The sequence below is a fragment of the Malania oleifera genome, chromosome 12 (assembly GCF_029873635.1).
Source record: "Malania oleifera isolate guangnan ecotype guangnan chromosome 12, ASM2987363v1, whole genome shotgun sequence".
Lineage (NCBI taxonomy): Eukaryota > Viridiplantae > Streptophyta > Magnoliopsida > Santalales > Ximeniaceae > Malania > Malania oleifera.
The window spans coordinates 53,996,479-54,007,123 of record NC_080428.1 but is presented as its reverse complement, the minus strand read 5'-3'; the positions used below and the strand labels follow the sequence as shown (position 1 = coordinate 54,007,123).

The 10,645-nt window shown below is 38.4% G+C and overlaps 1 protein-coding gene and 1 pseudogene across 1 annotated transcript; one reads left to right on the top strand and one right to left on the bottom strand.

Annotated features, from left to right (window-relative positions):
* Nucleotides 1-2,258: 2,258 nt before the first annotated feature.
* Nucleotides 2,259-3,645, top strand: LOC131143712 (apoptosis inhibitor 5-like protein API5). Its single transcript, XM_058091980.1, has 4 exons — nucleotides 2,259-2,369; nucleotides 2,458-2,523; nucleotides 2,607-2,710; nucleotides 3,184-3,645. Exons 1-4 carry the CDS (start codon nucleotides 2,289-2,291, stop codon nucleotides 3,368-3,370), a joined length of 438 nt encoding a protein of 145 aa, XP_057947963.1. The 5' UTR covers nucleotides 2,259-2,288; the 3' UTR covers nucleotides 3,371-3,645.
* A 36-nt stretch (nucleotides 3,646-3,681) lies between these two features.
* Nucleotides 3,682-9,901, bottom strand: LOC131143711 (glutamate receptor 2.8-like; annotated as a pseudogene).
* Nucleotides 9,902-10,645: the final 744 nt, after the last annotated feature.

Here is a 10,645-nt window from a genome sequence, read left to right as displayed (position 1 = left end):
CTGCAGAATGACAGCCTAATACTTTGGGGACCTTTAGATGTCACCGTCAAGAATTATGGAAACAAAAACTAGAAATGAAAACAGAAAACCAGAAATAGAAACTAAAAAATATTTGGTTTCCAAGTAAAAACCTAGTTAAACTCATGCTAATCTTAGTCCTCGAACCAAGGAACTAGGGAAAAAATGATAAATAATGCAAAATAATATCAATTAAAAAAATATTATAATAAAAAAATAGAAATCAATTGTAATTATTTTATTTTACATTTTTTTTAATGGAAAAAGTAACTTTATTGAGAAGCAGAAGTAGTAGTTACGAAAAAAAGGAGAACAAGTTCTCATTGAAGTGGAAGAAAAGGGAAAATAAAATTAACTTCATAAAGCCCCTAGGCTTCAGATTACTCCTTGGAAAAAAGCATCCCATGAAACGGCCTGTGCTATAATCCCAAAGAGAAGTTCAAATCCTGAATCCTTTCCCAAAGAAATCCCATGAATGATCTCTTACAAGAAAAAATTCTAGCATTTCTTTCCACCCAAATTCCCCTTAACACAGTGCATAGAGCACGTCTCCACAACCTTTTAACAACCTTGCCTTCCCCAAAAATAGAAAAAGAAATAGTCCAACATCTTCCGTGGACTTTGAACAAAAAACCACATTTACCCAAGCACCCCAAGAAAAGTGGTCCTCAAGTTCCAAGCTGAAGAACAGTTAATAAACAAATATGACGCATTCTCTCTGTCCACCTGAAACACATACAGAAACTGAGCTTTAGAATGCCTCCTACACGCAGCAGATTGTTGGTGTTGACTCTATTAAAGGCCATTAGTGAAACAAACACTTTTATCCTGTTGGAGATAGGCAACCAGTACTGTAGAATAATGAAGACAGCTCCTCCACCTCTCTTTCATTCAAAACCCTTCTAAAATGAAAGTCTCAAGAAATGGAATCCCTATCGAGAATAAGAAATGAGGAAGTCACACTGTTATTGGCAAAGAAAGACGAAAGATATGAGTAAAGGAAGAATATAACACCTCTCCCCTCCCAAAGGAGAAAAAAACACCAAAACATCTTCCCAAGACGTAATACAATTACCCAATTGAAGAGTTCTGTAAGAGGATGAAAAAGAAGGATAAACTGTGGAAATGAATCTCCAAGGGAAACCTATGCAACCATTTAGCCAACAAGGGAGCATTTTTAGACACCAAACCAAGATCCAGCCCACCTTCTTTGGCCTACACGCCACCTCCCTCCTTACCAAATGATCTCTCCTCTCCCCTACGCCTGACTGAAGACAATACCTCATATTCCTCTCTAGTTTTTGACCTATCTTTCTCAGATTCATAGAAATAGATAAAAAGTACAACAGAATATTAGGAAGGCTGATCTAAATGAAAGTAATTCTACCACCTAAAGAAAACAATGCTCCTTTCCAACCATCCAACTTCTTAGCCATCTTAGACACCACTGGATCTTCTGATGAATGAGGCTTACCTGTCATACTCCTAATAGATCAAAGGGCACTCTAGAACACCACAACCAGCTAGGGAGTTCAGCTCCAAAACCCTCTCAGGGCAAACATTAATCGGTCCAACACCACTCCCCAAATTATTTCGAAATCAGAGACCCTCTAACAATTCTGCAGGATAATGAGAATTTTAACATAGTCAAAATGATCATCTAAGAAAATAGTCATGTCATATGCAAATTGCAAATGAGAACACTGCAACTTCTCACCTCAATATTCCTCACAACTGCTATCAACAGTCTTATCTATCATTCTACTCTTAAAGCATCCAGCACAAGAAAAAATTGAAAGGGGGATAATAAATCCTCTTTGCCTCACTCGTCTAGTAGAGGTAAACTAATCTTTAGGGCGCCCATCAATAATTACTAAAATATATGTATTAGATGGAATAGACACCTTCTTCTTCAATTCCTCCACCTAACTCCAAAGCCTTTCCTACTAAGCACCCTATCCAAGAAATGCAATTATTTTAATGGACTTATTTTTCGGGATAGTAGAATTGGTCAAATTTATAAACTCTGGAAGATAATATTAAGAAACTTAATACTTAACATGCTTAAATTTTGCACATAATTGCACTATTTGCTTTAGAATGTCCCATTTTTCTTTCAACATATAATTATACATACAGATACATCCGCACACACACACACACACACACACGGTATTTTTTTACGGAGTTTTCCTTTAAATACATGATTTAGATAATGTAACATTGGATAATGCAGGTTGAATAATGTTGAGGAGCTAGCTAGGGCTACTATGAAGAAATTGACCCAGGGAATGGCTGATCACAACAAAGCAATGGCAGCCGCTAAAACTGATGAGGCAAAGGATAGCATTGTGAGTTCCTTACTGAGGACACAACCTAATTTTAAGAAATTTTGTTTAGCAATGTTACTTGACGAATTCTATTCTTCATAATTCGTAGAAAACTCAAAAGCAGAATGCTACAACTGGGTTGCGGACCTGCAATAATATTCTGGCAATGACGCAGGTGAATGGAATGAAATTGATGACTAGAAAATAGTAAATACATGTGTATGTACTTGAACTAATTGTCTCTGATTTTGAAATCAGCCGTTGCATTCAAAATCACCTTCATTCATTGGGGATAGGCGCATCAATCTATCCTGGAAAGAGGTTGTGAAAGCTTCTGTGCCTTCAACTACTCCTGCAACTGGGTATGATGACAGCCACTTCATCTCCTCTATATTCATTCTCTTTTTATAATTATGACTATGATGGTTTTAGTTTTGGTTTTCTTTCTGAAATTAATTTCCTGGGACTTAAAAAATTTGATATCCTTGACCTATCTGATTACCACGAGATTTCAATTAGCAGCAATTGTTTATGTTTCTTGGGAAAATGGGGGGTCTTATGTTTTCATTGCAGAAGGTTTTCATTTAAAACTAATTGTTGCTTTGTAGTTTGCAGCTACATGCTGCTTTTGCCCTCCCGTGTTTCTGCCCTAGTACCCGATTTTATTTATAAATTTAAATAAAATGCTCTTCATGCACATTTTAGCATAGTGGGAAATATGTGATCTTGATTTTAATTTGTGTGTATTTTCATGCTGGCAGAACAGAGCTTATTCAGAAGAAATAAATTCTTATTTTTCTCGATTACTATTCTTATTTTTTTGCTTGTCTGGCAGAGGGAAACGATCTGCTACTGCTTCTAATGGTTCAGGAAATATTGCATCAAAGAAGGGACGTGGTGCTGGTGGTTTGCAAAACCAGCTTGTTAATCGGGCCTTTGAAGGTTTATCTGGGAGAAGTGGTACAGCAAGAGGCAGGGGCAGGGGCTGGGGTGGACGTGGAAGAGGAAGAGGCTACCGGTAGCTTTACTTCCAACTTGCAGTGACAGAACAATTAGGACTCTTTTGAGTCAAAATGTGATCTGGAAGAAGCAAGTCACTGATTTTATCTACCTTTTCCTCTTTATTCCAACAAATTTTGAGTTAAATAGAGGAAGCCGGAGAGTTTTAGATTCATTGTGGACTACTAAATGAAATTATTGTTTAGCTTGTTTAGCTCCCGGCCTATAAAAGAGATCAACACTGATATTGTTCACTCTTTTCTACGTTTTTCATTTTAAGTTATTACAATTTGAAAAACATCATACAAGCATTTAGTTAATGAAGATGACCAAATCCACTGAAAATTTATGCTTGTAATTTTTTTAAGATGGCTTATTCGACTGTGGTCAGGGTTTTTTGGGTCTTTACAGTTACAAATTTAAAATAATCCATCATGCTAAAGATACATTGTCCGTGCATTTGGAGGAGGGGGTATAATTTTATAACGATATCCAATTTAGTCTCTCAGAAACCCTTGTTCTGCACATGCAATTCTGAGACCTTTCCTGCAAGAACAAAGCATGTTTCGACATGCTCAGCTGAAAGATGTGGACTCCATGAACTTTTTTAGGCTGTGCATTTCAATATAGGTAGATGAGCAAGTCTTAAACCTAGTCTTTTTCAAGGAGGCGGCTGTATATATTCAATGTCAGAGTGAGAAGCCTGAGGATGCTCTGGTGTAGCATTTTCAATGTCAGAGTGAGAAGCCTGAGGTTGCTCTGGTGTAGCGGCAGTCACATATTCCCATTCATCAACATCGGACTGAGCAACAGCCGGAGTCATTCTTCCGGGAGTCTTAACATTTCCTTCATCGAAGTATTGTGCAAGTCTTTTGGCTCTGTTCCATACACTCTTGTCGCTTGGAGTTAGGTTGCCCTCAGATGACTCTTGTGAACTGCTGAACTTCTTTAATAACAGAACAAGGAATAGAAGAAGGCAGAAAGTGGAAGTGCCTCCAGAGATTACATAGAGACCCCAGAAGCTCTGGAGGCCCAAGCTTTCGTTGTTGGTGGAATTCATGGCCGCTGAACACACTGTTGTCGGGGAAAGCCAGAATTCTTCCAGTTTCTTCAGCGTACCATCTTCAGACATGTCGAGTATGGCTTTGGAGACATCAGGTGCTATGGGAGACCCTTTCTGGAATACCTGCATGCAAACCAAGAGTTTAGATTCTGTGAATTAAGTCCCTGTAAATGAATAGATCTTTCTTAATTGCAGAGAAATACTACATCACAGAAGAGACAGAACAAACCAAATTGTTAGGCTTAAAGAGCTCGGAAAGATAGCACAGTAAGCACAAAATTTAACGGTCCACACCCCCCCCCTCCCCCCTTCTCCCTTTTTTTTAGTGTGGAATGAAGAATAGTTTCTTGAGGAGGCAAAATTTTCAGTAAATAGGCACGGGTTCAGCCCTCTATCTTCTCTAGTACCACAAGCGTTTAGGAAGGTAAACTTTTAAAGCATGGGGAAATTGAAAGGCACAAGTTCTGAAGTTACTACTTACAAAGGCCAGTCCTCCAAATTTGTAGGAGGGTTTGGTAACAGTGTAGCCCTCGCAGTACTGATTGAGGAAAGCTCTCCCATATGGGACTTCAAGGAATGCGGCTGCGATGTCTCGTTTTTTGAACTCTGCTTGATAACTGTACTCAGCGCTAATGTTCATGATGTTGTGTGTACTGAAATGAAGCACATTCTCAAGGTATTTCCTTACAAATGAATCGCTATCACAACCAACTTTCTGGTGTGAACTCCTCAGCCAATTGATGTCTGTCACATTTGGTTCTAATCGTTGAACAGTGAGCATTGAGCTGAGACTGGCCGTGTAGCTTGATGTCAAGACCAATACAACAAAAAGCCACACCACTACTACTACTCGGGTGAGGTTGCTGTTAATTCTTTGCCCTGTAGAATGAAACAACGGTTTAATAAATAACTAAACCCAGGAACAAATCAAGCAATTTTGCCACAGAGGATTCTCAATAACTACCTAGGCGATCTTAATGCCACGATCCTACATGTTACTCAAAATGTTGGATCTTAGGGATCCCAAAATGAAAAGCAGTTGTGGGCAGCATGACCAAATTTATCGAATGAACATCTAGCTTCTCTGATATTTCCTTCATAGTAAAGGCAACTGTTTGGAGGTTGTGGAAAAAGAAATGTATGGCTAGAATGGAAGAGAAATTGGAGAGCAGTACAGATGTGTGGCTGTCCATTAAGAATTGGGTGGGGGGTTTTGAGTGAGAACATGACACTTATGGCTCATTTAAATGATGCTGATATTTGGATTTTGCAAAATCTAGAGGTGCAGATTGTGAATAAAAAGAATTAAGTTATGTAAGTTGTGAGATGACTAAAACCGAGGTAAGGGAGGTTGAAACTAAATTTGGATGAGAGCAGCTTGGGGAACCCAAGGCCGGCGGGTGGTGGTGGCATCCTTAGAAACTATACATATTCTTTTATTTTTGATTTTTAAAAATATTTTAGTTCTTATTCTAATAATGAAGCTGAATTGAGAGCAGTGATGGAAGGAATAACACTTTACAAACAATTGGACCATTCCAGTATTGACATTGAATGTGATTTGAATATTATAGTAAATTGGATAAGATCCAGTAAATACTATTTATGATATTTGTGAGATTTTTGGGAGTAGTTTATTAGTGTATTGGAGGAAGTAGATTTTTCTATAAATTATTTTTATAGAGAAGGGAATAAAGTGACAGATGTGATGACTCGACAAGGTGCCATAGGGAGGAATAGTTTGTTTACAAATAATAGTCAACTTTCTAAACTTATCAAATGTTTATATAGATTGAATAAAATAGATACGACTTATATGAGATATGTTTAGTTGGTTTTCTTTTGGTATTGGTATAGGTTTATTTTTTTTCTTTTGTTTGGTTTGATGCATGAGGTGTTTTTTTATTTTATTATTATGTAAGTCCCAAGTGTCATTTTGTTTCCATGATATTCCTCTACCATAAGTGAGGGTTAATGATAAAATTAAGAAAGGAAGTGTCGCCTTCTTTTACCCCAAAAAAAAAAAGAAAAGAAAGAAAGACCGGGACACTTCTTTTTTCCCCTTTATCTACAGCATTTTCTAATATTATTAAAACCCAGGCCCAGCCCATAAGGAGTGGGCTTTTACCCTACACCTCCCCGCCCCATGCACGGGGTGTGCTAACTTCTCTCTTCTTATGGTATGATCAGTCCTAAAATTGAAATTTTGAGCAAATATCCCAGCCAAGTGAGATAATGATCAAAGAAGAGAAGGAAAAGAGTTCTTTCACCAACGAAGTGGGCATCTTAGAAGTTAAAATATCAATTACTGAGTTAATGATTGTCACAGGTCAAGATGCATGGACTAATGGCAGTGTAGAGCATTACATAAATATGACCTCCATTTGAGGAAATTAACGCAGGGTGCAGTCTGCACCCAATCTTCCTTTGGCTCTACGTAGACTGGCTGGACTAGGGAGGTGACAGAGTTGGAATGTTGGCCTCCAAATTGCTACACTAAGACTTAAGAAATTGTGTTAGTTTTTGTAGTTAATTTCCTGAAGTTAATACTCACCGTGAGCAAAGAAAAGGGAGGAGAAGGTGAACCAAAGTGCTGTGCCAAGCTGATCTTTCCATTGGCCTCTGAAATCCGGATTGATTCTATGCTCCAAGAACCAGACTACGATCATTGTGTATATCAAGATGGCAGCAGTTACTAGCCACATTTCCCTAGTGAAAGGCTTAAAGAACATCCATGCCTTATGTGATTCTGATTTCACCGGGACGATCATCCACAGACCGGACTCAGAAAATGGCTGAGTAAACTCCACACGCTCCATCCGCTCAGCTAGGATCGTCACATCTCCGACAACAGCGTCAAAAGTCTAGTTTGACAGAAAAGTTTGGAGCCTATCAGAGAGAATCATTAAAACAAAAGACGAGGCAAGCTCCATTACAGTCCACAAGCTAGCTATATAGCACAAATTGACTATTCAAAAGACCCACTATATCAATGTGTCATGAGGAACTGGTCAATTAACATAAGACTAACTATGAGAAAGCTCCTGCAGAGTAGCTTTTGAAGCTCAGGAATTGAGAAGTTTCAGGGAAACATCAGGATTTCTTGCCGCAGCTGTGTGGGTCAAATTTGGCTTCATCCTTAGGGTGGCAAAACGGATTTATGGGTCAGAAATGAGTTTAGATTTAGGTTGACCCATTTATTATCCGGTAAATAATCTATAAACTCAAAATCCATCCATTTAATAAATAAATCATAAATGGGTACCTATTAAGCAGTCGTTTAAAAATAAAATTTATTTGATTTAATTTTTTTAAATGGCTCGTTTAGTCATTTGTTTATTTATTAATATCTTAACAAAAAGTAAAATAATTTGAAAAATAGTACATCTCTTTAATTTTTTGAAAAAAAAAATAAGATTTAAAATTTTAAAAAAGAAAATCAATATAAATATAATCCATCACTTGTGTTGTGTATCATTTTTTCTTTTTTAAATTTTCAACAAATTTAGTTATATAACTTGTAACTATAAAATATTATTTATCTAAAAGTCTAAAAATAAAAATAAAAATTATAATATATTATTTTTTAAAATGTAAACAGGTGATTTGGCGAGTATCCAACCCAAACCTTTCAAACCTATTTATAAAATGGGTTGAGTTCGGGTTGATTAATTTATAAATGAATCGCCTCCTCTTAAACCCAAACCCGATCTAAACGGGTAGCTAACGATCCGTGCCACCCATAGTGATCATTCCCCTCCCTACGTAACCCTTTGCCAAGAAAGAAGAATTGGACGGTTAGATTGCTAAGAAGATAGCAGAAAAAGGTCTACTAAATCTTTAAAGCATAAATCTATGTGCACAAGAAATGCGCACGACTTTGTTTTAGCAGTTGACAATCTTCACATCGATATGATTCAATAGTTACTTCGAAGTAGAGGTTCGTGATAGAAAAACCATTACCTTGTTATAGACATTATCAACCAGGGCATCGTAGGTGCCATCGAAAGGGGAAAATTCAAAAGGCAGAGCATAATTTTTCTCCAAACGTTTCACCACTTCCCTGAATATATCGATGCAGAAACCAGAATATTTAGTCTGATCGCTGCCAGTCTTCGTTCGATCAACCTTCACAAACTTCTCAAAGGATGTTCTGCCCGGAACTCCAATCTTCAGCGGCTGTGCATCAGTAGGCATTGCCCAACCTTTTGGAACACGGTTTAGATCCCCTGGCCAATTCACCAACCCAGTCACCATTTCGGTGGTGCCACCAGCATCACGGCTTCCATCTTCCTTTCCTTCAATAACAAGGTTCTCCAAGAACCCGGACTTGTGTGGACAAAAGTCGAGCTCTTTGTACCCATTTCCAATTACATTTACAATTCTGAATAATGGGGGCTCTGATAATTCACCCAGATGAAAGTTGATTTTCCCGCTTAAACCAGTGAAATTGCTCGACTGTATAGTTTGCAGTAACATCTTTGAATTACTAGACTTATTACTAGCTAATTTCTTCATGGCATGTGCAATTGTGATAATGCTGTCATATGCTCTTAAAGCATGAATACTGGGTTCGAACTTATCTTCCTCAAGATATTCCGACCGAAAAATTTTCTGGAACTGATAACTGAAGTCCTCAAAAGGATCATTCTTCTCATAGTAGGTCTTTGTTCCTAATGCACCATTCATGGAAAAATGAACAGCGTTGTTAAAGGAGTGCAGGAAGCTTGTAATAGCGTCTGTCACTATCCAGGCCGAGTCTTTCCCCATGAGACCCATCTTCTTTGCTTCTCTGAACAAATGGGCCGTCAGAGATAATGAGGACCGAAGAACAATAAACACCCTCGACTGTTTTGTGGTCCTCAACTTTTCTAGTCCTTTCATGAACAAACTCTTTTGGATCAGAAAGAGAGGAGACCGGTGGAAGAATCCAAATGACATTCAATCTCCGAGCCAACCTCCCAAAGAGCCTCTGATAAAAGACTCACCGCTCCTGAATCACCACTGTATGCGTCATCTTCATAGATTACTACAAGCCGTCGCCAGCCATAGGAGCGAACAATAGCCGCGATGCATCTCATTTCAACCCTTGATGTTGCTTGCCATTCGCACCAAGAAGGGCCATCGGAGTTGCGATAATGGCGGGGCAATGGAAGCTGTAGCAAAGGAAATAACTGGGACTTGAGCTCGGTTCCCAACCTGACCTACCAAAGCTACTTCCTGCCATGTGTCCATACCAATGATCACTTGTGCATCCTTCTCTTTGATAAGCTCATCGGCTGCACCCATTAATTAAAAACTCCATAATTACCCGACAAATTAAACACACACTCACAAACACCATCAGTTTTTTGTGATTGTGGAAGGGAGGAAAAATGATGGTACCTGCAGATGCTGCTTTAAGGGGGTCTCCGCTGGAGTTTCGAAAGTGGAGAAACAGCTTTCCATTGTTCGATGCATTTTTGTTGAAGTTTTGAGCTGCTATCAGCATAGCTGTTGTTTCTTCTTTGCCAGAACGGGAGTTGGCATCAACTATCACACCGATGTTCATGTGCCATTCATCATTGTTGGATTCTGCAGGAGTGATCAATCCATGGGAAAGAATTAGAACAATGGAGATCACTCTAGAAAACAGAAACCAAGCTTTTGGAGCTGTTCTAACGGTTGTGAATAGGAAAGGCATTTTGGCTCCAACTCAGTAACTCGATTCTCATATGCTAATTGAAAATTGAAAGGTGCCCTTTAAAAATACATATATAGAGGTGCATTTGTGTGTGTGTACATATACATCTCATTGAATGAGAGAGAGATTCCAATCCAATAGTAATGGTCTGCTTGGGAATAAAAGTCAGCGTTGTCGACCAAGTAAACAATGAGGGGATAAGGGGCAAGTTGAAGAATTTGAAGTCGGGGATTGGAAGTATTATATGGCAGGAAATTAGGACTGGGCTTGTACGCGTCAGGAAATTCAAGACTAGTGCATGCAAAGATTTGGGCAGTCAGGAAAGTTTTATTTTGTATCAGCTGGAATCAACGACTTCCGATGATATAATATCCATCCCCTTCCAGATTCCTTGACCAATTTTTCTGTCAAACGGAGCTTGGGATTTTTTATCACTGAAGTCACTGCAATAAAATTCAAAAAGAAAATAAAAAAAATAAAAATCTGGGTGATGTGTAGGCACTCGATTGATCCTGGCCGACGTTGACTAATTCGAACGGTTTGAATCCGCCT

Coding starts and splice junctions, on each gene's coding strand:
- LOC131143712 (XM_058091980.1), top strand. CDS start 2,289: ATGAAGAAATTGACCCAGGGAATGGCTGATCACAACAAAGCAATGGCA. Junction 2,370..2,457: donor ATGAGGCAAAGGATAGCATT/GTGAGTTCCTTA, acceptor CATAATTCGTAG/AAAACTCAAAAGCAGAATGC. Junction 2,524..2,606: donor ATATTCTGGCAATGACGCAG/GTGAATGGAATG, acceptor TTTTGAAATCAG/CCGTTGCATTCAAAATCACC.